Consider the following 25,669-nt stretch of genomic DNA (forward strand, 5'->3'; position numbering starts at 1 on the left):
AAATTTTGTTTTTCAGTGATCTTCTGTTCTTCCACTCTCTCTCTCTCTCTCTCTCTCTCTCTCTCTCTCTCTCTCTCTCTCTCTCTCTCTCTCTCCCTCTCTCTGAGTTGTCTGTTGCCTATGCAGATCCCACGAGGCTCAAATGATCGTCTTGCCTTAGCCTTTAGAGTAGCTGGGACTACAGGAATGTACTGCTCTAGTAAGTTAAAATGATAGTAGAGAAAATAAAGTGACATAGCAGGATAGTACAGTCAAGGAACCCTGAACATTTTTTGTTGTTGTTGTTGTTCTACTGAAGATGAACTCAGGGCTACATCCATACTAGGAAATCTTTTTACCACTGAGTTACATAGTTAACCCCTACCAAAAAAAAAAAAAGCAAAAAAAAAAAAAATAAAACCAAAAAACTATAGCTGGATATTGTGGCATATTGTGGCATACATCTTTAGTCCCAGCACTCACGAGACAGAGCAGAATGATCTCTGTGAATCTGAGACCAGCCTGATCTACAAGCTCCAGGATAGCCAAAACCTCATAAAGAAACCCAGTCTCAAAAATGAAAATAAATAAATAAAATGAAAAAAAAAACTACAGTAGTTCACAAATGTTTTCATTTTATGGACTGCTTTGATAAAGTAGGGTCCTATATTCACCTTCCAAAAAAGCTTGTCTAGCAGGAAGTGGTAGCCCTGCTCTGTGTGTATGCATATGTATGTTTCTGAGAATTCCATACATGTATACAATTGTATTTTGATCCTGTCTGCCTCCATCCCTCCAACTTCCCCTGGCCTCTCCCTCATGTATATCCCCATCTGGACTTCATGTTCTCTTTCCTTCTTTTCTTTCAGTTAGTTTATTTTTAGATGATCTCATGTGTAGCCCTGACTGGCCTGGAACATGCTACATAGACAAGGGTAGCTTTGAACTCACCAGAGATCTACCTGCCTCTGTTTCTCAGCATTGAGATTAAAGGTGTGTGCCACCTTGCCCAACTCACCCCCCAACCCCCCCTTCCCTCTCCCCTAGTTTTTCTCTGTGTAGCCCTAGCTAGCTGTTTTGGAACTCATTCTGTAGATCTGGGTAGCCTGAACTTAAGAGCTCTGCCTTCCTCTACCTCATGAGTGCTGGGGTTAAAGGCATGCACCACCACTGCCTTGTTCTTTTTCCTTTTTTAATAACCCACAGAGACTAATTTGTGCTCCCTGCATGCACACTGGTTTGGGAACATGAGGAATTTCCCAGTGGCTACACAGCAGCCATCAACTGCAGTAGCTCCTCAGCTAGGGTGGAGCCTGTAAAGCTGACTGGCTTGATCTCGAGCAGGTCTTCTGCAGGTAACCATACTTGCCAGGACTTCATAGGTACAGATGGCTGTTTCATGTCTAGAATAGAGCATGTCACAACTTTCCTCTCCACCCCCTGATTCCTACTTTTTTTTTTTTTTTAAATCCCCTTCTATTTCATGTTCTTTGAACTTTTGGGGGAAGAATTTTGATATTGACATCCCATTTAGGGTTGAGTACTCACAACCAACTCTTCAAAGCTTTGTGACCATTATGAGTCTTTACATTAACTGAGGCCCACTCGGAAAGGAAGGTGTTCTGACTGAAGTTGAGAGCAGCTCACATCTGTAGCATAAACATTTAAAGACAGTTTCGCAATTTAGCAAAACAATAGTAGGTTGCTCCTGAAGGCCTGTGGGCCTCCCCAGCCATGGGCTTTTGACCAGGCTTACAGTACCAGGTATAAATTCACTCCTGGAGAGCAGGCCTCAAAGCCAACAAGAAGTGTAGAGTTCTGCTTTTTTACTCTTTTTAATGATTCATTTATTTTATTTTAATGTACATTGGTGTTTTGCCTACATGTGTGTCTGTATGAGGATGTTGGATCACCTGGAATTGGAGTCACAGATAATAGTGAGCTGCCATTTGGGTGCTGGGAATTGAACCTGGATCCTCTGGAAGAACAGCCATCTCTCCAGCCCTGGAGCACTACTTTTGATAAGATATTAAAGAGGTCCTGTTTTATTTTATTAAGTATTAAGAAAATCATTAAGGCAGGATGAAACATTTAAATATTAAAAGATCATATCCTGTACCAACTCTAAGGAGTAATTGTCATGACTTCACAATCATGGTTCAGGTTCTTATTTTGTTAGTTTTTAAATATAATCTCAATGTGCTAGGTATTATTTTGTAGATAATGAAAAGTCTTGTTCTCCAGGAATTTATGAGCCAATACTGAATTTAGAGAGAATTGACTTGACAGTTGCTCTGACAGCATTTTTGGGTGTGTTTCTAGTTTTTATTTGTAAACAAGGACTGCACTTTGGTTTCTTGGCTGCCTACACCCAAAAAATTACACAAAAACTATATTAATTACAACACTGTTTGGCTCAAATATTGCTAACTAGCTCTTATATCTTAAGTTAACCTATATCTATTATTTATATTTTACCATGAAGCTCGCAGTTTGCTACCTCACATCTTGCTTCTTGGGCAGCTACATGTGTGTCCTGACTTCACCTTCTTCCTGTATTCAGTTTAGTTTTCCGGCCTAGCTCTATTCTGCGCTGCCATAGGCCAAAGTTGCTTCTTTATTAAACAGTGGTAATAAAACATATTCACAGCATGAAGAGGGGGAATCCTACATCATTTAGTCTTGTTTTTTTTTTTTTATTTTTGTTTACCAATCTTGTGAAAACATTGAATGAAAGTAGAATGCTTGAATGCTTTTAAAATCCTGGTATTTGGGCTGGTGAGAAGGCTCTGCAGGTAAAGGCACCACTGCCAGCCTGATGACCTGGAGTTTGAGTTCCAGGGCCCACAGAGTGGAAGGGAAGAACCATCTTCTATAAGTTGTCCTCCGAACACCATGTTTGTCATGCCCCTGCCCCTGAATAAATACATATGCTTAAGTACATTATACAATAAATAAATACATTACATTGATGACCTTGTACTCTTACGTAATACAGCCCTATCTATGATATCTTTTTTTTAGAAAAAGGAGTGGTGTTTGGATCTCCACTGACAGAGGAAGGCATTGCCCAGATATACCAGCTGATTGAATATCTGCACAAAAGTAAGACTACTCAAAGCTTCAATAGTCTGTGTTTAAGGAAGAATTGCCAGTTTTCCTTTGAGAGTTGACTGATGGGTTAGTAGATGCCAACTACTACTCAGCAACAAAGAATTGAACCACTGATTTTCAGGTGGTAGATTTTAAAAATATACTTCCTTTTGAATTTCATGTCAATTATTGATTTGTTTTGCTTTCAAAGATGTAGATAAATTAGATAATGTCTATGAAACCATAAGTACCTCTTAGACAATTTTGAAGAATTCCTTGCGCCTAAAGAATTATGAGATTTATTCAAGAAGCATCATAGTTCCATCATCAGAATTCTGTGATTAACATATACTCGTCAGTTAATTCTCATTTATTTTATTTTATTTATTTTTTTTTCGAGACAAAGCTCACTGAGTTTTTAGTAGTCCTGCAAGTCATGTCATTGTTCTAAGAGCTCAGCATAACCAAGATCATGTAAAATGTGGGGTTTTTGTATGACTTGATATGCCAGTTGTTTACCAATGAGGCATACCTTTTGACTTACTGGGTGTGAGACGCTGTGCAGGGGGAGCACAAAAGAGATTGTGGACTTACGTCTTGAAAGGGTTGGAGGCATCTGGATTTGTGTGTATATGTGTGCTTTAAGTTTTTAAGTGTTTTATTTTGGCAAGAGATGTGATTAAAAGCATAACCACCCATCAGGGTTTTAGAATGGGGAGATTGTAGGTTTTCAGCTTATTTGTATGATGAGAATTCCTGGCTTCCTTTAGCCCAGCTGCCGTGTGGATGTGCCCTACTGGAGCACAGGGATGTTTGTGCAGCTTGTTGTGGGTCCCATTTATTCCTTTGCCTGGCTCTGAAATGGGGATGCACAAAGATGGAGAAACATGGACAGGCTTCTTCCCGATCAAACAATGTGTCTGTCTACCTCTCTTTTGAAATCTCCTTATATGAGCTTAGAGCCTAGTTGGAAGGGAGCAGCTTATTTGGAATGACCTAAGATTTCAGGAGTCTCTTAGCTGCAGGATGATCTCTTAGAATTCTGAGTCACACAATAATGCAGAGATTCTAGGTTTATTCTTGGCTGAAAGAAACAGTTTATAGGAGCCACAAATGCCCATAGATGAGCTCAACTCCTTGAGAGTCTGTGAGGAACAAGGATAAAGGGATCTTGAGATTTGCTTTTCTTTCATTTTACTTTTCAAGCTTTTTTTTTTTTTTTTTTTTTTGACCATTGATTGTGTTAAATTCAGTATCCAATGGTACCTCAGGAGGATGAATGACCTTTGCAGGACTTCTTTTCAGTTTGAGTCATCTCTAGGTGCTTCTCTAGAGTCATTTCAAGCTTCTCTAGAAATATTGACAAAATCTTGTTTAGCAGGGGTGCTGTGGAAGGTCTTTAAAGGGAAGTCATGTTTATACTGTGCACACTAACTATGGTTCTCCTCTGTTTCCTTTTGGACATCCATGCTAAGCAGACTTGCGAGTAGAAGGCTTGTTCAGAGTACCAGGCAACAGTGTCCGACAGCAGCTTTTGAGGGATGCTCTCAATAATGGAACCGATATTGACTTGGATTCAGGAGAGTTTCACTCAAATGATGTTGCCACGCTGCTGAAGATGTTTCTAGGAGAGTTACCAGAGCCTCTGCTGACCCATAAACATTTCCATGTACACCTCAAAATTGCTGGTGGGTATAAGAAGTAAGAAAGGTGAAAATATTTTTTCAATTTAGTGAAGTCCTTTGTGATCTCCTATTGTTTGTTACTCAATGTGGTGCTGATGCTGCCTCAGATTTCATGATCCTGATGTACTTATAAATCTTGGCTAGTTAAGTTTGATTTGATCAATTGTCTTCTTCCTCTTCATTCTTCTCCTTTTAAAACATTGTTTTTTTAATTACAAGTATTCAGTGTGTTCATGTGTACATGACATGACATGCATGTGGAGGTCAGAGGACAATTTTTGGGAATTAGTTCTCTCCTTCCATGTGGTCTTGAAGATTCATCTCAGGTCACCAGACTTGGCAGCAAGTATCTTTACCTTCTGAGACATTTCACTGACTTTAAATATTTTCCTTTAAAAAAATATTTTTTTAAAGTTTTATTTATTTTTGTTTTAGATGTGTGGGTGTTTTGTCTGCAAGAGCAACAAAGTGCTCTTAACCTCTGAGTCATCTAAATTCCCTTAAATGTTTTTGATAAATTTCCTGTTTATTTTTGTATCTTAGATGTAATCCACCATAGTACTTAGAACATTTTAATTGCTCAATAAAAGTGTGTCTTCCCATGGGGTTGGGTGTGTCATTGGGTTTATACCTTTCAGATGGTTGCTGGTTCTGTGCTTTTGCCTTGGTTTGGAGGTTTTTCAGGTATTTCCATGCCTAAATTGAGGTCACCTCTGCCTTTGCAAGCTCTTCTTTTAAAAGCATTATTATTTGCTTACAGAGTAGGCAGTCTACCCTCATGATCAATATGGAAAATCTTCTTTCTCACCCTGTTCCCTAGCACCAGTTCCTTCCAGAGGCAACCAGTGCTGTGATGTCTAATGTAGTCTTCCAGAGGTGTTTTGTGCACTATGTATATATATTCTTTTCTTCTCTGTTTATGTAAGGCAGAATATTATACATATTATTCTGTGTTTGCTTTTTCACTTACTGTATCTTGGAGACTGTTCTATTCTTAGCTCATAGTTTTTTCATTCTTTGTGTCTATGTGGTAGAGAATTCATTCTTAAATTGTACAGCTATTATGCTGCAGTAGGCTCTAAGTGCACACAATATCAAAATCCATGTGTAGTTTTCCACCCATGGCATTTCTTCTTTCTCTTCCCACCCCTTTCCTCCACCCTTCACCTTCTCTGCCTCCCTCTCTCTTTCCTTTTCTTCCTCTCTTTCTCACTACCCCCCTCTGTGAGATAAGTGCTCTTAACCTCTGAACTCTCTCCAGCCCTTCAGCTGAGACTTTAAAAGTCACATTCAATGGTGATTTTGATAATACAAATGAGGATACATTACTAATATGCATGGAATTTTGCAGTTATATTTCAGAGGAATAAAGTTTTAGATCCTTAAAAAAGATTGGAAAGTATAAATGTTATGTTATGTGTTTGTTTTATTTGCTTTTCTTTTGCGCTTTTTATTTGGTCCATTATCTGGCATCCTCTGCTGTGCTGCCCAGTGACTCACTGCTCTTAAGAACATATGAAGGTGTGGCACAGTTGGAGAGTCCTCCTGTGCATGATTCCCTCTGGCTTATCCTTAGCCACAACTTATCTGACTAGGGAAGAGAAGAAGGGCTGACATTGTCAGAGGTGTGTGTGGACCTCTTGATTTTAATTCTGTTGGGTATTGCTGAGACATAGCTATAACTAACTTTTTGAGGCACTGCCCAAATGTTTTCCAAAGTGGTTACACTGGGGTTGGAGAGATAGCTCAGTGGTCAGTGGTTGAGTACTAGCTGTTCTTCCAGAGGACCCTGGTTCGATTCCCAGAATCTACTTGGTGGCTTACACCTATCTGTAACTCCAGTTCCAGGGGATCTGATGTGCTCTTCTGACCTCAGTGGGCAGTGCACACACAAGGTGCACAGACATACATGCAGGCAAAAGACCCTTACAGATTAAAAAAAGACCCAAAGTTATTACATCCTTTAATACTCCTGCCTGCAGTAGGAGGTTTATTGCTCGTGTTCCAGTGTTTGTATTGTCAGTACTTTTGTTCAGATCATCCTAGTAGATGTGAAGTGGTATCTTGTGGTTTTACTGATAGACGATTCAAGCACGCTCAGGTACTGACCTCTTGTATGACATCTCCCTTCTTTCCTTTCTCTTCCTTCCCCTCCTTTCTTTTTTTAAAAATTGACACAGCCTGCTATAGTGCCTCAAACAATCCTTCTACCTCAACCTCCTAAGTAGCTAGAACTATAGGTGTGTGTCACTGTGCCTGGCTTGTGTATGTTATTTTCTTGGAAGGGATGTCTATTAAGTTTGTTTTTTTTTTCTTTTGAGATAAGGTGCCATTATATGATTTAGGCTGCCTCTCAGCCTCTTGACTGCTAGGCACATGAGTATACGTCACATACCTAACCTTCTACTTAAATCTTTCCCACATTTTAAAATTGGATTGTCTTTAGTTATTGAATTAGAGTGACTTTATTTTTTGTGTTTTCTTTCTTGTGGTGCCAGGGCTCATGCTCTGCCTGCTAACATGTTCATAGTCACACAGGAAATACTTTGCAAAGCCCATTGCCTATTTTCTTTTCTTTTTATAGTATTGGTATTTGAATCTAGGACCTTCCTAAGGTATTAGCAGTTTTGAATTTCCTTTATGATTGATTCTTTTATTCCTTCTCTTTCTTTAGTGGAACTTAGTGGGAAATAATAATAATATCATTGACTTTTCTTGCTGGTCATTCCTTCCTTTTCAATAATTTTCTTTTTCAAGATTTGATGCAGTTTGATGATAAAGGAAATAAGACCAACATACCCGACAAGGAGCGGCAGATTGAGGCCCTGCAGCTGCTTTTCCTCATCCTCCCTCCAGCCAATCGTAACTTGCTCAAGTTACTGCTTGATCTCCTGTATCAAACAGCGAAGAAGCAAGACAAGAATAAGATGTCTGCCTATAACCTTGCCCTTATGTTTGCACCTCATGTCCTGTGGCCCAAAAATGTTAGTATTGAGGGAAAGATCTTCAGGGCTTGGTTTTCTCAGGCTGGGCCCCTCCTGTGGTTGTACGTTGGTGAGATTATCAAGGATCCAAGGTCCAGCCTTCATATTTATGATGTTAGAAGCTTAGGAGTCATCAAAGCTGAGGGGCCTGGTTCCTGTAACCTCACTGATAAGTCAGTCTCTAGTAATCCTGCATGACCACTTCTTTCTGGAATATTCTTTTTTTTTTTTTTTTTTTTTGGTTTTTCGAGACAGGGTTTCTTTGTGGCTTTGGAGCCTGTCCTGGAACTAGCTCTTGTAGACCAGGCTGTTCCTGGAATATTCTAGCTGCTAAAGAAGCTAGAATTATTTTTGACTAGACAGTGTGAATCCCATCTTAATAGGGATGCTCCTTGGCAAATCAAATTGATTTCTAATGATTGAAGGATTAATACAAATTAATTTCTAAAGGTTTAGAATAAAGTAGTGTGATTGTGTGAGATAATATTTTGAGCTGACAGAGCAGACTAACCTGTCCCAGCAGTTTTACTCCCATATATTCAGTTTTCTTTTATAAAGCTAAATGTGCTTCTTACTGGGGCCATGGCTTCCTTAGTGGCTTACATTTTAAAGAAGGTTGTTAAACAAAGGTTTGCCCTGGACACATGAAGCTCAGGTTCCCTTACCTTCACAAAATAGGCTTTGATGGGAGATGAGATTATGAGTAGCTTACCTGGGTTGGAAACCACAACCCAGATAGATTTGTTACCTGTATCTTTGTCCTTTCTGTGTAAAGTGGGCAGTTACCAGTTACTTCATAAGTTGTTAGAAAAAATAATAGCAATAGATTGTTATAGTGACTTTGGGAGGGTTTGAGAGTAAAAGAAATAAGGAGTCCAGGTGGTGGGGTGGTGGTGGTGGTGGTGGTGGTGGTGGAGTGGTGTGGCATATGTCTGTGATCCCAGCAAGTGGGTGTCAGAGGTAAGCAGGTCTCCATGAGTTTGAGGCCAGTCTGGTCTACAAAGCAAGTTCCAGGACAGCTAGAGCTATTACACAGAGAAACCCTGTCTTGAAAAACCAAAGCCAACCAACCAACCAACCAAACAAACAAAAATAAGGAAGGGAAAGTTAAGAGAGAGATTATGTGTAACATTTTATCTTAGTAAGTAACAAGTCAAAATGAATGGACTACTCTGAGTTAGGAAAAGCCAGGGTTAGGAAAAGCTGGGATCGAGTTAATGAGGAGCAGATGCACCGACATTTATCCACATTAGGGATCTAGATTCTCATTGTGAAGGCTTTTGAATTAGCTAACCAAGTTCTAGAGGCCAGGGCGTGAGGCTTATCATCAGAGGAAGTGCTATAGCCTGGGTCTGACCCCTCCCAAACAACAAACCAACGGAGACAAAACCTCCAGTGCTGTGGAAAAGAAACAAGCTGTGGTTAGAAAAAGAAGAGTGTGAGGTTCCTTGGGAAGAGCAAACAGATAAAATAACAAGGGTGAAGGCATGGCATATACAGATGTTATAGAAAGATGTCAGCTCTAGTAGTGTTTGTAGCCTGTTCTCAGGATCTCTGCAGAGCCAGTGTCCTTGACAGCTGGAACAGACTCGCCTTTCTTCTGGGTGTGGTTTGAATCCTAGGTTAGATTTTCTGCTTAGGTATCTGTGAGCAGAGTAGGAAATGAAGAAAACTTAAAGACTTTCTGATCACTTCAGGGACACAGGTCTATGCTATTATGTCATTTCAAGTGACCTGTCCTGGTGAACACTTCCCAGTTCTTAATGCCCTTTGTTTGGTCTCTTCCCACTGACTAGGTCACTGCAAATGACCTTCAGGAGAATATCACCAAGTTAAATACTGGGATGGCTTTTATGATCAAACACTCCCAGAAGCTTTTTAAGGTAGGTAAGGGATGGTATTTGGCTGGTAACAGGACAAAGAAGGTGGCAGAGTGGGATCCTGGATGAGAGGTGCTGTTTGAGATAGTAAAGCAGAATGGATAGTGGGGAGGGCTAGAAATAGGAGCTGAGTCTTCTCTGTCCTCTGGCTAACTGGCTTTCTTCACCGACGGAAGCACAAGCTGGTGGTTGCCTAGTCTTATCTTGCCTGCCTATCCAAGTTCTGTGGGTTTGACAGCGCCTTTCATGTCACACTGTCTTTTTCAGCACAAGCAGGCGGTGTTTCTGAGGGATAAGTTTCTCAAGAACTTCTTATGTCTTTTGTAGATTTCATGGGTTTAGTTCATTACACAAAAGACACATGTGCTAAACTTTGAAAGTAAAGTCCTCTACTTTGGTCTCCTGCTGAGCATCTGAGCTGCAATGTCTGAGTTTCCTAAAGGCTCCCTACTTCAGGGAGAGGATCCCAACTGTCCTCAAGATAAGATCTTTGCTCACGCTGACCCACTGCTGTTGCTAAGCATTCAGGAATGTTTGTTAGAGTGTACCTCTTTTTTTCCTTTTTTTTTTTTTATTGATTTTTATTGAGCTCTACATTTTTCTCTGCTCCCCTCCCTGCCTCTCCCCTCCCCATTTAGCCCTTTCCCAAGGTTTCCATGCTCCCAATTTACTCAGAAGATCTTGTCTTTTTCTACTTCCCATGTAGATTAGATCTATATATGTTTCTCTTAGTGTCCTCATTGTTGTCTAAGTTCTTTGGGATTGCGGTTTGTAGGCTGGTTTTCTTTGCTTTATGTTTAAAAACCACCTATGAGTGAGTACAAGTGTTTGACTTTGCACAGTACTCTACTCATTAGATAATGTTATGATTCTTTTTCTGTTGCCTAAAGAATTGTAGTCATATTAATCACTGAGCCCTGTTTTTCTTTTTCTTTTTTTTTTTTATGTTTTCAGGCTCCTGCTTATATTCGGGAATGTGCCAGACTGTACTATCTGGGCTCCAGAACGCAAGTGTCAAAGGTAAGAACAGGAAACTGGTCTTCAAACAAGGGAAGGATTAAGATTAGTGAAGTTTTTAAACAAAGCGTAACATCATCATTAAATCAGTGCTTTTATGTTACAGATCAAACTTACCTAATCATTTGTTTTAGCAGGGGCCAAGACTAAGAAGACAATTGTGGAATTAAAATGCTCCTATGTATAATATACTTGCTTGCTTGCTTTCAGAGGTCCTCACTAGTGGATGATATTCTCTATATAAATGTCACAGCATAGATCATAGGTTAAAGTTTTCTGTAAAATCCATTATATTTTTATAGCCTATGATCTAAGCAACCTGTAAATATCAAGTACATTATAGTAACAAAGGTCCAGTATTATGTAATTCATTCTTTTTTAAAATTTTAATTTAATTAAAATATTTTTTTTACGTGTGTGTAAGTTTACCACTTATGTGCAGTAGCTTATGAAATTCAGAAGGTGATGTTGGATCCTCTGGAACTTGAGTTACAAGTGGTTGTGAGCTGCCATATGTGTTCTGGGAATCAAATCTGGGTGCTCGGGAAGAGTAGACAGTGTTTTAAACTGCTAAACCATCTCAGCAACCCTGATATAAATTTATTTATTGGTTTGCTTGTTTATTTCTTTGTGTGTGTGTATGTGTGTGTGGTGGTGGTGGTGGTGGTAGGTCTTGGTTTAAGCCCAGGGTTTCTCAGTGTGGCCTTGGCTGTCTTAGGACTGGCTATATAGAACAAACTGGCCTTGAACTCAAAGAGATCTCCTTGCCTCTAACTCCTAAGTGCTGAGATTAAAGGCATGTGTCACCATGCCCAGCTTTTAATTTTTACTTATGTGTATGGGTATGTGTATGTGTATGGGTGCCAACAGAGGCCAGATATCCAGCCCATATCTAGTTCTATATAATTCATTGTTATTCAAGTTCATTGGTATAGTTAAACTGTCAAGTAGTTAAAAGATTTGAGTAGTTAAAAGATTTGTCACTGGAGAGGTGGCACATGCATGCGCACACATATGCACACACACACACGCACACACACACAATTTTTCTCACTCTCAATAAAAGGGAGAAAAAATGTATTCTAGATTGCTTTATGTTGCTGTGATAAACACTATGATCAAGGCAGCTTAGGGGAGAAAAGGGTTTATTTCATCTTATATTTCCAGGTCACAGTCCATCATTGACAGAAGTCAGGCCAGTAGCTTAAACAGAAACCTGAAGTGGAACCCATGCATGAATGCTGCTTCCTGCCTAGCTAGCTTTTTTGGATAGTCTAGGCTCATCTGCCTAGAGATGCTGCCCCTATAGTGGAGCTGGGCCTTCCCACATCAGTTATCAATTAGGGTATGGCCACAGGCCAGTCTGATTAAGGCAATTGCTCAGTGGAGGTTTCCTCTTCCCAGGTGACTGTTGGTTGTGTCAAGTTGACAATGAAAGTTAGCCAGCAACATTTGAGAACAAATGAGCTTAGAGAAATATATTATGCTTATGACAGAAAGTTATGTAAGAGTATTGAGCTGTAGCAGTGAGAAGCTGAGAAAGGCCTGCCAGCACCTGACTGACTTGTATTTAACCTGTGTTAGAGACTTGAAGACTGTGTTTTATGCTGTGTTTTCTACTCCTGATTCTTTCTCTCATCCAGCAAATATTTGGTGTGACTAAGAAACAGCATTTTTTTGCCTTAAGAAAAAGATTTATTTATTTTATGTGCATTGATATTTTGCCAGTATGCATGTCTGTGTGAGGGTGTCAGATCCCCTGGAACTGGAGTTGCACACAGTTGTGAGTTGCCATGTGGGTGCTGGGAATTGAACCAGGGTCCTCTGAAAGAGTAGTCAGTACTCTTAACCTCTGAGCCATTTCTCCAGCCTCAGGAACATTTTAAAAACTAGTTTAAAAAAAAAAACAAAACTAGTTTAACTAGAGTGTTGTTTTCCTTGGAGAACTGTAGCTTTTATTCTTTTACTACTTCCATGTAGTTTGAGCAAAGGCACAGTAGCCATGGGCTCTAGGGTAGGTTTATCACTTAAATGTCTAGATGAAGTTAACTTTCACCTTAGGTTTTTGTTTGTTTGTTTGTATATTGTTACTGTTCTGTCTGCTGGGACTAATACTTTAGAGTTTACCTATTGGATAGCAACAAAGATTACTTGAGATTAAGAAGTGTTTTGAAAACTGAAATCAAACAGCTATAATTCTCTATGGCAATATTCTAAATGCACGTTGATTTTCTGGGCAGATAATGGAAGTAGATTATTCAGAAGCCTTTATTAATCGTTTTTCCTTTATCTGGTAATTGTGTTAGGGTTTTCCTTGTTCCTGGATATAGTAGCATGTCAAGTTTCCATTTCCCACTTCTTTTGATCAAGGTTATTGTAAGAACCCAAAACAAAGCCAGTAGGATGTATTAAGTTGTTTTTTTTATAAATTTTTCTGTAGGATGATCTCGATTTGACAACCTCATGTCATGCCATGTCCTTCCAGCTGTCAAGATCTCAGAAACGGAATAGGATAGATTCTTGTTCTCAGCAGGAGGAGACCCAGCAACATACAGAAGAGGCTCTGAAAGAACTCTTTCAACATGTTCATAACATGCCAGACTCAACAAAGAAGAAACAACTTATTCGACAGGTGCCTGGATCCAGCAGGGAAATTGGGTGGGCTCTAGGAGTCACCAGAGAGCACAGCTAAGAATCTCACTGAGGTTTTACTCTCATGTGGAGCAAGCTTTGGCTCAGCTAAAATAGCAGGCTTGTCCATGGAATCACAGTGTACTCCTGTCCTGGAGGGAGGTGTGGAAGTACTTGACTTTCTGTAGTTAACTGTGCTTAGAATATCTGTAATTTTGGCATGTACCAAATTTGCTTGGAGAGAACCAGCAGTTCAAGTGGTCAAGAATTTAAATGCTTTGTGTTTTCTAGGTAAATAATTTAATTTCTGAATTTCAATTTTCAGGTTTGTAAAAACAGCAGTAGTAGCTAACACGCATGTGTTACACTTGTAAAAGTGGAGAAGATGGGCATGCGCGCGCACACACACACACTTCCCCCCCCCAAATAATGAATGAGAGCTTTGGCTAAAGACTATACACTAACTTGACTCTTCCCCTTTTCTTCTGGAGATGCCTCTACACCAAGAGGTGACAGCATTGGAAGTCTGCATTCAGCCTTTTCCCTTCATAGCAGCGCTGGCAGACAAGTGTGAACTCGAGTTAGAGAGCTTTAATACCTTTGGAACATTCTTAGGAATGTAGCTCAGTTGGCAGAGTGCTTGCTCTACACTCACGAGGTCCTGGGATGGATCCCTGACACCTCATAAACTGGGTATAGCCTTCTAGTTTTATAATGTCTTGGAGTGACTTGGAAGATGGAGGCAGGAAGATTAGGAGTTGAAGGTCATCCTTGGCCATACAGAGAGTTGAGGCCAGCCTCTGCTACATGAGATTCTATCCTAAAGCTAAATCCTGACATAGTTTGTTAAACTGATGACTGTCATGGATTGTGCTAGTAACTTTCTATTTCCAAGGTAATTGATGCAGAATAATTCTGATTTACTGTCAGATCTTAGACCAGTTCATAAATCTTCTGGATCTTGGTTTCCTATCTGTAAACAGAGATAGTGAATGTCACTTCTGCTTTTGTGATTGCTTATCAACCTTATCTCCATCTACACAGACTCTTTGGCTCTGGGTTTCTAAATTCAGCTGTTACTTGCCCTAGACTGTCATTTCTTGAAGGGACAATATTAATAAAATGTACTGTGTATTTTCTTGTAGTTCCATAAGCAGTCTTTGACTCAAACACCAGGGCGAGAGCCTTCTACCCCCAGAGTCCAGAAGAGAGCCCGTTCACGCTCCTTTAGTGGGCTTATTAAGGTGAGCTGTGCTACTGCTACCCACATCGATTCTCAGGAAATTGATGTCTTACCTTCTTGTGCATAAAGTGCTTAATTCTATTCCTTGGAGTTCTATAAATGGTTAGTTGGTGAGGGGACAGAGTTTGGGAAGGTTTTTTCCAAAGCATTTTACTGTGTCACCAATGAAGGGGATTCTGTAGGCACTCTGTAGAGAAAGCAGCAACAGCCTGCTCTTCCTCCCTGTGTCTAAGGATGGGAATCTGGCTTCCCACTTCACACTTTATCTCCCCGCCCACCCCCATAGGGTTTCTCTGTGTCACAGCCCTGGCCATCCTGGGATCCCTCAGTAGACCAGGCTGTCCTTGCACCTGCCTCTACCTCGGGAGTGCTGGGATTAAAGGTGTGTGCCACCACCACTGCTCTGCCACACGATACACTTCTTTTGTAGTTTGCTGCATGTGTGGGGGAGCAAGCTGAGGACTAAGGAAATTGTTGGACAAATGGATTTTCTAATACCTCAGTGGATTTTGATATCTTTAATTTTGGTGAAATTAATGATTTCATTGCTGTTTTAGTCTTTTTCCATGTGTCAGAATTATTAGAAATCTTGTTTTTAGAACAAATAAAAAATATATTTCTGTGTTGTTGCTGCTGTCCCCATGTGCAGATGACTGAACATGAGTGCAGTTAGTGAGTGTTGCCATCAGGTGGCAGTAGGTGATTTGGTCACAGAGCTCTATTTCCATGCCTAACTAAAGCTGCTAATCCAGAGCGACTAGCTCTATTCTTCTTTTCTTGAAAAAATTGTTTTAACATTGTTAAGGTATATAATTCTACAAATATCAAGGAGCCTTTTGACTAAAACTTAACATTTTTTTCTCTAACAAATGTGTGCTTTTTAATTTTCTCCCCTTTTTGCTGGTCCTTAGCAGTTGCAATTTCATTTAGCCCTCCTTTTGATCCTTTTTATATTTTGCAGAGGTCTAGAATCCATTATCCATCCTCACGGATGGGCCAGTGGCCTGTGGAACATGACACTTGCTGCTGGCCAGTTTCCTTTGCTCTCCACAATGGAGTGAGAAGGCAGATTGTGGGACAGGAGACAGCGTTTGCATGTCACCTGTCTGGTCAGGAGATAATATCCAGAAAATAGAAGGAACTTGTATAGCTCAGGATTGCTGGAAATCTAAGCTCATTATAAAACAGGCAAATAACCTGAATAGCCATTTCTCTCTAGACACACACATGACCAAGGAGGACAGGAGAAGCCGCTCATCTCCATAACCCACAGTGCTGTGCACTTCACACTCTGGATGACTGCTGCCCCAAACAGAAAGTCAGAAATGATGATGAGGATGTAGGGAAATAAAAACCCTGTACACTACTGCTAGGAATATAAAGTGGCAAAGCTGTTGGGGGAAACAGTACGACAGTCTCGGGAAATCAACAGCAGAATTACTTCTTTTTTTTTTTTTTTTTTTTTTTTTTGGTGGCATTATTAGCTGGATTCAGGGCCTCATACATGTGAGGAAGCTCTCTGTCATTGAGCTACATTNTGTAGACCAGGCTGGTCTCGAACTCACAGAGATCCGCCTGTCTCTGCCTCCCGAGTGCTGGGATTAAAGGCGTGCGCCACCATCGCCCGGCCCCCAGAATTACTTCTTGATCCAGCAATTTCAAATCTGTGTATATACCAATGAATTGAAAGCAGGGTCTGGGGAGTTATCTGTACGCCAGTGTTCGCGGAAGCATCATTTACAGTGGCCACAAGTGGAAGCAGGCTCACTGTCCATTGAAGGACTGAAGATGAAACGTGTAGAGAGAGTGGAAGGTTGTTTATCTTTAGACTGGAAGGAGAGTCTGATGCACTCCTCACTGTGCCCTGAATTACATAAGCCAGTCACTAAAGGCCGAATGTGTACAGTTCTGCTGATTTGAGGTACTAAAGTGGTCAAGTCGTGGAGACAAGAAATGATTTGTGAGTCCCTGTGGCCAGAGGTAAAGAGGGAATGAGGCGTTACCTTTTGTCTAGGAGGAATAGTGTGAGAATGGGTGAGCTGGCTGTGTTTTATGGCACTGTGACTGTAGTAATGCCACTGAAATGGGTAAGGTCGTAAACTTGATTGTAGTTCTTTTTGAGACAGGGTATTGGTAGTTATTGCTTGAAATGTAGGTGTTGTTATTGGCTATTGCTTACCTCTTTACTAAGGTAGTACTTGAACTTTATAAGTTATTAAGATAAAACACTTTAGAACATTATTTTTTCTCTTTTTTTTTTTTTGGTGGCATTATTAGCTGGATTCAGGGCCTCATACATGTGAGGAAGCTCTCTGTCATTGAGCTACATTCCAGGCCCAGAACAACAGCTTTAAACACAGATGTTATACTAGCAAATTTTATAAAACAGAGGGGCAAGGTGTTTTCATTATAAATGAAGAGACTCAGTAGTTGCTCAGTAGCTCTGCAGTGAAGTTTATCTCCTAACCAGAGAGGTGATGTGCAAACACTGTCTCTTGTCCCACAATCTGCCTTCTCACTCCATTGTGGAGAGCAAAGGAAACTGGCCAGCAGCAAGTGTCACGTCCCACAGGCCACTGGCCCATTCATGAGGATGGAGAATGGATTCTAGACCTCTATACATTTTTATTTGTGAGTGGTATTGGGGTGGTGCACATGGTAGATCCAACTCAGAGTGCCCTTTTGAAAATTCCCTGGAAGCTTTATAGCTAGTCTGTGGATCCTGGCATTCCCAGTTCAGCATCCTCAGGTGATTCCTTCCCTCTGAAGGCCTATTTTTCTAGCGTGTGCACTTTAGCTATTTGGTTTCTTTTAAAAAATAGCTATTTAATAATCTTATAAAAATTAAAACTTTGGAGGCTAGAGAGATGGCTTAGCAGATAAGAGAACTGCTGCACTTCCAGAGGACCAGAGCTCAGTTCCCAGCACCCACCTTGGGCAGTTTTCCACCGCCCACAATGCCAGCTTCAGGGCATCTGATGTTGCTGCCCTCTGCAGGCTGAGAGCTCACATGTGCGTGTGCATGCACACACACCAATAAAAATAAAAGAAAGTCTAAAAAATATTAAGACTTGTAGAAATTTGCTTTTCTTCTAGTTTTACAGAGGTGTGTCTGGTAGTGGGTTCTGCATCAGCCTTATTTTGGAAGAAGGTTTTCCTCTGGGGTATGTCATGTAAATAACCGATCACATCAGACTATTCTGAACCCCGCTGTTGATAGTTATAATGCAGAGTTTAATGCTTTAGTTTTTTAGTTCTGTTTAGTATTTTTTTTCCTTTGGTGCTTTAGTTTTCATGATATTCTTGTTTTGAAATTCAGATTTCTTCTTCGGGCAAGAAGGGGGCTTCTCTAAGATAGAGTTGTTACCATGAGCTGCTGCAGCAGGTCACATCAGCTTCCAGGCTGCTCAGAACACCTTATATTCTTACTGTGGGTCAGTGGTCATGTGACCTCCCCTCTCCCCCCGAGAAGGCCTGGGGCCTTTTATGGCTGTATTAGAAACTCTTAGATAATTTCTGGACATTTACTAGTCATGTGTGAGGAAGGACAGAGAAACAGAATCCTAGAGGACCCAGTCTGTGGTTCCCTTAGTGGAGAGAGGAAGGGACCCTTAACAGCTGCCAGAGAGAACACATTTTCCACAAGCCCCACACCTCCAAAAAAGCTCAACCCTCAAGAGTGACTGGTAGTTCTTTCAAGTTCACAGGTATACTGCTGTTAGCTAATATTAGGTAGGTTAAATCACCCAGAGAAACAGTTCTCATTGTTTGCTATATGTCTTCCATTCCTTTGTATGACATGCCCTGGGTCTGTGCTGAAGTTATCAGGATTTTTTTTTTTAATTGAGGAAGTTGTAGTTTTGAAGATCATTACAGCTACAAAAGAGTAAATGCTAATGAACAAAATATTTTCTGTTTCCAAATTAGCGCAAAGTCCTGGGCAATCAGATGATGTCGGAAAAGAACAACAAGTCCCCTACTCCAGAGGCTGTGGCCATGGGTGAAGTGAAGAGAGTCAGCAAAGAAAACATGAGCTTGGTAAGAACACATTCTTTCCCTGTCCTTTTGTGGAAAGGAGGAGGCTAGCAGGCTGGCGCTTGTTCTATGATGAGTCTCTGGCTCAGTCAGTGGTGCTTAGGGCCTTTTCTGTAGGCTTTCGCCAAATCATTCGACATTTTTTTTTCTTTCTCTCTCTCTCTCTCTCTCTCTCTCTCTCTCTCTCTCTCTCTCTCTCTCTCTCTCTTTCTTTCTTTCTTTCTTTCTTTCTTTCTTTTTTGAGACAAGGTTTCTCTGTAGCTTTGTGCCTGTCCTGGAACTAGCTCTTGTAGACCAGGCTGACTTCAAACTCACAGAGATCCGCCTGCTGGGATTAAAGGTGTGTGCCACCACTGCCCAGCCATTTGATATGTTTTGAGTTCAAGAAAGATATAGCATGTGTATTATTAATGTGTGTTTTGATGCTATAATAAACACTGACCAAAACTCAGGAAACAAAGCGTTTATTTATTTAGTTTACAGCGTACAGTCCATGATGGAGGGACGTCATTGCAGGAATGCAAGAGGCCATGGAGGAACACTGCATACTGGCTTGTCCCCATGGCTCTCTAAGCTTCTCTCTCTCTCTCTCTCTCTCTCTCTCTCTCTCTCTCTCTCTCTCTTCTTTTTTTTGTAGAACCTAGGACTATCTGCTCAGGGAGACATCCCCACAGTGCCTGTAACCTTCTACATCAATCATTAATCAAGAAAATGTGCCTAGGCTATTTCATTACGCTAAGAATAGCCAGTTAAGATTAGCGAGGTATACTTACGTCTCTGTAAAGAGGCTCTGATATCTGATCATTTAAGCCACTGTACAGTTTTCTCATTACAGTTCTTTTCTGGCTCTCCAACTGTCACAATGACACCAACAAGACTGAAATGGTCTGAGGGGAAGAAAGAGGGGAGAAAAGGTAATTGTCGTGGTTGTCCTCTGCTCTTACTGAAAGCGTTCTTGTCTTTTCTGTCAGCAGCGTTTCTTATTTGGAGGCCAAGGTGCTGTAACTGTAGTCAGAGGGAATTTGGATGGTTATTCTACTTAGCACTGCCCTTAGGTACTGAGGGACTGTTTCAAATACAGACCTACTGGACAGACAGGGCCCACACATCAATATATGTTAAACCGGGTGGGATAAGTACAAATGCTGTGTGAGGCTGAGAACGGCCATGCTGAGAGTCTGCTCAAGTCACCTTGCTCTTATGTGCAGACTTTAGACCTGGTCACCAAAGTTTTTCTTTTCTTTCTTTCTTCAAGAAAGGGTTTCTTTGTATTTCCTTGGCTGTCCTGGAACTCACTCTGTAGACCAGACTGGCCTTGAACTCAGAGATCCACCTGCCTCTGCCTCCCAAGTGCTGGGATTAAAGGTATGTACCACCACCACCCAGCTTTTCTTCCTTTTCTGAGACATGATTTCTTTCTTTCTTTTTTAAAAAATTTTATTGATTTTTATTGAGCTCTACATTTTTCTCTGCTCCTTTCCCTGCTTCTCCCCTCCCCTTCAACCCTCTCCCAAGGTCCCCATGCTCCCAATTTACTCAGGAGATCTGAGACATGATTTCTTTTAGGTTTTCCAGGTTGGTCTTAAGCTCATGATCTTCTTCTGCCCTCTGAGTAGCTGGGATTTTAGGCATTATATAGGATTGTATAGCACCACATTTGGCTTGTTTTTGGCTAATTGAATTAAGTTCTCCACTCTTCTCTCTTGCATTTTGCATCTTTAGCTCCTTGATCTGCTTTCACAACTCATTCCCAAAAAGCATCTTTAGGTCTGAACTCTCTAGTCTCCTCACTTGCAATTCAGGGCCTGTCTGCCATGTATCTCTCTTATAGGACAATGGATACAGTCCTAACTGTTCTTGATACTGATGCTGAAATCACCTCCAGAAGAAGATAGTGCAGTGTCTTCTGTTTAGCAAAGGACTTTTTATTCTGGCCACTGTTGACACTTTGGGTCATAATTCCTTGTGTGGAGCTGCCTTGTGCACTGGTGATATCTAGCAGCTTTGATTTAGCAGATGCTACTAGCATCCTGCCCTCAGTTATAACTGAAAACTCTTCCAGTTATTACCAGTGTCCCTTCGGGATATGGGGGCAAAATTATCCCAGATGAAAACACATGATAGAGCCCCCACTCTTCAAGGGGCATTATTTTTAGTAGTCAAATCTTTCTAATTCTTTAAAGACCAGCTGAACCTTCCCTCCTTGTCTTCTTTGAGGCCTTGTCTGGCTAACTGAGCCGTTGAACACTTATCAGCACTTCTAAAGTATGGGCACTGACTATGATTTATGTTATTTACTTCATCTGTATTGTCATATCTCTGCATCTGGTCTGAGGAGGCAAGGGTCAGTCTTAAGGATCTATAATAACAGTTAAAGTGCCTGCCTAGAATATACAGTGCCCTGGGTTCAGCCCTAGTCCTGCGAACACATGTGGAAGCACACCAGACTGCCCTCAGTCCTTTTGCTCTTCTCTTCCTCTCAGTAGTGTCAGTGGCTTGCTGCTCTTGGTTTTAGTAAACGTTCTCTGGTGAGCAGGGCAGTGCTGGTAATAGCACAAGCTCCATGTTCACTTAGACTTGGGTCAGCTCTCCATGTTAGTGCTTGGTAGCTTTCTATCCTGGGACAGGTTAGCTTCTGTGGGCTGCAGGTTCTGCATCTGTGAAATGACAGCGTACTACCTTCTCCATATAGGCAGCTGTTAGGATAGACGAGACAATGTACACAGGAACTGGGGGCAACAGCCATCATCATATGTGCCCCTACTGAGTGATGACTGCTGCAGTCACTAAGAAGACGTAACAAACTGGGATTAGACCAAGCAGACTCGATGATGGTTACTTGGTGGAGGGTCACATTGTCACATATTTAATCCTAAATGGAGAGAAAATTCTAAGTGTAGATTCTGTAGCTTTTAGATGGAGTATTTTTTTTTAAAAAAAATGAATGTTTTAATTAATGTCTAATTCTTTTATTTCTGTTTTAACCTAGGATTCCTCTGAAGGGTCAGCTAGAGTTCCCCTGTTGTCCACAGTGAAGTTCTCTTCAGTGGGACAGGTGTTACTTTTGTTCCCAGTGAAGCTTGCAGCTTGCTCCCTGCATTTTGAATTGTGAAAGCCAATCAAACCATGACCGACTGATACCTCTAACCCACTCACTGGATGTCTTTGAAGCTGTGCCTCTGAGAGAATGCTCTGTTCTTTGTGTTTGTTTTTAATATGAGGAAGCCACTCGACACCTGCCAGCGTACACAGTGCAGTAGGTGGGCAGCTATGCTTAATCAGTGTGCTCGGGTCGGTTCTGTTTCTTAAGAATAGGAAATTTTATGTTTAATAGCTAGTAATATGTTTTAAAAGCACTGTCAGTCTTAGTGGACTGTTATATATTAATTGGTTTTTGGGACTTTTCTCTGTGTTGTTAGTAGTAAGGAAGTGACTGTTTATTTACTTGTTTTAAAAGCCATCGTTTAGATTCACAACCTACATGGATTTTAAGTTAAATGCCTTTGACCCCTTTTCATTTTGAGCTTGAGAAATCTTTGTATCTTATTATGTTCAAAGAATTTATAGCTTTCCTAGACATTCTACTATTTCTTATGTCTAATTTAGGGGATTTGACCTGGCAATGAAAAAGAATTCAGTACAGTATATTTTAACAGATTTCAGCTACTGAACTGCACCCCCATGCCTCACTGTCTTCCCCTCAGTGATCTGAGAATGGTTGTGTGGTTGTTAACTTGCTTTCTGCATTGGTATCCTCTCACCTGAGCATCTCTGGTTCCACTGACACTTCTGTGGCAGACTCCTGGGGCTTGAGAAGAGCCACGAACTGATCCATAGAGCTTGCTGCAATCTGCATGTGGTAGAGACTCTGAAGTCATGCCATGAGGGGCTGGTTGGCCTTGGTAGGATCCTGTCACACATTTCTAGGTATCAAATAGGCCACTCAACTATCTCCTGAGAGCAGCTTGGAACCAGGAAAGACATACATAGCAGTCTCTGCAGGGCCCATATGGAATAGAAGAGTCCCCACAGGAGCAGTTGTGGTGTTCCCCCAGTCACCTCTTGATCCCCAGTTGATCTCTGCCCCTCTGTCAGGATGGGCACAGGAGCCACTGCCCAGTGAGCGTCAGGTGGCAGGTGAGGATGTTGAGGTACAGGCTGACTCTGCAGAACTGTGCAACCATCCTCACCCCACTGTGGGGATCTAGGTACACAGCAAAATACGGTTTGCCAACTTAGTGATAGACAATTGAAAATGTTGTGTTACTGTTGAAATGAGAGACACCTTCAGGGTAGCAGAGGCTGACTTCGTGTCTGTCTGTCAGCCTCTTCCATCCTATTCTGTTTATTCTGTTGCTGTAGTAGCAATGGTAAAGGGAAATGTGGTAATTGGCTTTCCTGCTGGATAGTTTGGGAGCAGTGGAGGTATTTAAGTTTCTTTATCGAAAAGAGTTTAGGTCATCCTTAAAGATTTCATTAACAAGTTCATTTGTCTAGGTTTCTGTTTGACTCTTTTTGTTGTTATTAAGAAAAGGTTTATTTTTTTAAATAAATTTCTTGTGTTAGGTAAATAGTGAGGTCAAACAGAAATCCTTTTGTATTACCGAATCAGAGAAGCTCTTCCCAGCATGAAGCTTCCTTTAAGTGTGTTCCACCGTGCTGTACTGTGGCACTGGGTGGAGAGCCGAGCAATGCCTTGGTGGCTACAGGAGTTTGGCTCTGTTAGAGAGCGAGCAGGACCGAGGAGTTGCGTGTGAGTGATTGGGGTGGTCTGGGTGAGGTGGTGAGAGAGTTTACCCCATGCACATTTTCAATTGCTGGCCTCTTGGGCAGCTACCATATGTATTTGGGAATGTTATTTTATTTATTTATTGGCTTAGTTATTCTCTTGCTTTAAGGGTATTATAGGTCATTTTTTTTCTTCTGAAGCTGTGATCCAGTGCAGAATAAACTTGAGGAACAGCATAGCCTCCTGTGTCTTGTATGATGTGGCTGTTCTAATCCTGTGGTGTCTTCTGGGAACCTCAGAAAAAAGCTCCATCATTGCTCCAGAAGATTGCTGTTGACCTTCTGATGGGGCTTACACTTGCTGTTTTTGAGCCAGTATTTAACTAAGGTTTTTAACATATGTCTTTTTTTTGTTTAAGGCAGGGTTTCTCTGTGTAGCCTTGACTGTCCTGGAACTCGCTCTCTAGACCAGGCTGGCCTTGACTTCAGAGTTCTCCTGCCTCTGATTAAAGAAAGCCATGTGCCACTACTGCCCAGCTAACCTGTGTCTTAAAAGATGTTTGTTGTGTTTATTTTTTATTGTTGGAGCAATCTCTTTGGAAGTACTTTTCCTTTCTTTCTGGGGGTTAATTTTACCACAGGCTTTGATGTGTCAACATAGGCTAGTATCTTTGACAGAGGGCTGCAAGAATGAAGAGATAGATCATGTTGGATTTGGATCTGCACTGGGTGAATGAGTGGAGGCTGGGCCCTTTACCTAATCTTTCACAGAAGTGTATTTTCTCATTGAGATCAGTAATCAGGTTTGAACCTCCCCTTCCCCAACTCATACCCACTGTGAAGGAAATGAGAATTGGGAGACATTGATTGTACCGAGCTCCAGACGTTACAGAGGCATGACTGTTGAGTTCTGAGGAAAGCTGCAGCTGACCCTCCACACAGAACTTGCTTCACTTGGAAGGTCCTCCTAGAGCAGTCAGGATTGCTAAAGAAGCACCCATGGCAGACTCATTGTCAAAAGCAGGCTTTACTAACAGCTAATGCTGAGAGCAGTGTGCAGTTGATGGAGGTGAGCTAATAAGGAGATGGAGGGTAAATAGCCTGAGTGCTTGTGTCACCATGGAAGCTGGAGTACATGAGGCCATAGCCCAAGCTAAAGAGCCTCTGACATGCATGGACCAGTGGGCTGTAGAGAAGGCATTCTCTCACCCAGGGCCTTTCAGCAAGGCTTGCCTGTGCTTGCCATGCGCTACTCGACCCCCAAAAGGTTTCTTAAGAGAAGGTTGCATCTGTTTGTTACTTTTGGTTATTTTGTATATATATATATATGTAATTATAAAGAAACAGCCAGATATATTGTTTTTATATTCATGTAATATTCTGAAATTAAATTTCTGTTTCCTATCTGTGCGTTCTGACTGGTCTCTTGGCTGACGTTACTTTGAAGAGAGGTGGCTTCTTATTCTAAGGGACATGAAACCTCTGCAAAGTGCTCTTCTTTGGTGTGTTTCCTGGGGTGGGGGAGGGTTCAGGAGGAGTGGGTCCTTAGTGATGGAGATTTGACTAGATGAGGTGGCACACACCTCTAATCCTGGTATTTGGGAGGCAGAGGCAAGAGATTGAGTTGAGGCCAGTCTGGATTACGAAAGCAAGGTCATTTAAACACAAAACAAAGCTGAGGCCAGGCATGGTGGTACCCACCTTTAATCCCAGCACTTGGGAAACAGAGGCAGGTGGATCTATGTGAGTCTGAGGCCAGCCTGGTCCTGCAGGACAGCCAGGGCTACATAATAGAGAGACCTTGTTTTCAAAACCAGACCAAACCAAAAACAACAAAACTTTGAGCCCTGGGGTAGGTGGCCTGTTCCTTGAGGAGAGCAAGGTTTCTAAATTACTGTCACAGTATTCCATATTGTGGGGAACAGTAGCTTTGAACTGTATGTCCCAACAGATTCCACTTTACAAAGTACATCCATCTTCCTTTTAAAATGTCTAGAAACAGATTGTTTTTACTCTTTGTGCTTGTTTTTAAGGAGTGGTTAACTCAGGCAAACCAAATCTGTGCGTAAAAGAGGGAAAGGAAACCATCATGGCCAGCGTGCTGAAAAGAGCTAGTTCAGACCAACTCGGAAGACATTGGTGCACACACTGACCCAGCTGGGGCTCTCTGGACATGACGGCTATGGCAGTTAGAGACTTAAGTTTGTACTCGAGACGGTCGCCATCATCCTGCTTATGACTAATATCTATGGCAGTGCCTGGGGGGAGAAATAGCCTGAAATAAAGTGTGATATGAAACGGGCACGCACTGTTGGTTGACAAGAATACATTCTGAAAACTGCAGTATTATGCAATTCTGCTGTTGTGTGACATAATAGAGTGTACTTACATATG

At 41.4% G+C, this 25,669-nt stretch overlaps 1 protein-coding gene across 1 annotated transcript in view; it reads left to right on the forward strand.

Annotated features, from left to right (window-relative positions):
* Nucleotides 1-24,679, forward strand: part of Arhgap19 (Rho GTPase activating protein 19) — a 48,601-nt gene extending 23,922 nt beyond the window's left edge. The window contains exons 3-12 of the mRNA XM_050146174.1: nucleotides 3,004-3,084; nucleotides 4,551-4,760; nucleotides 7,515-7,741; nucleotides 9,538-9,624; nucleotides 10,576-10,641; nucleotides 13,079-13,270; nucleotides 14,415-14,513; nucleotides 18,440-18,550; nucleotides 19,383-19,461; nucleotides 21,537-24,679. Coding sequence (XP_050002131.1) covers nucleotides 3,004-3,084; nucleotides 4,551-4,760; nucleotides 7,515-7,741; nucleotides 9,538-9,624; nucleotides 10,576-10,641; nucleotides 13,079-13,270; nucleotides 14,415-14,513; nucleotides 18,440-18,550; nucleotides 19,383-19,461; nucleotides 21,537-21,547 — 1,163 coding nt within the window. The 3' untranslated portion in view covers nucleotides 21,548-24,679. The remainder of the gene's footprint in view (nucleotides 1-3,003; nucleotides 3,085-4,550; nucleotides 4,761-7,514; nucleotides 7,742-9,537; nucleotides 9,625-10,575; nucleotides 10,642-13,078; nucleotides 13,271-14,414; nucleotides 14,514-18,439; nucleotides 18,551-19,382; nucleotides 19,462-21,536) is intronic.
* The last annotated feature ends 990 nt before the right edge of the window (nucleotides 24,680-25,669 follow it).

The sequence above is a fragment of the Alexandromys fortis genome, unplaced genomic scaffold (genome assembly GCF_014885135.2).
Source record: "Alexandromys fortis isolate MF-2015 unplaced genomic scaffold, M_Fortis_MF-2015_v1.1 scaffold_16, whole genome shotgun sequence".
Classification (NCBI taxonomy): domain Eukaryota; kingdom Metazoa; phylum Chordata; class Mammalia; order Rodentia; family Cricetidae; genus Alexandromys; species Alexandromys fortis.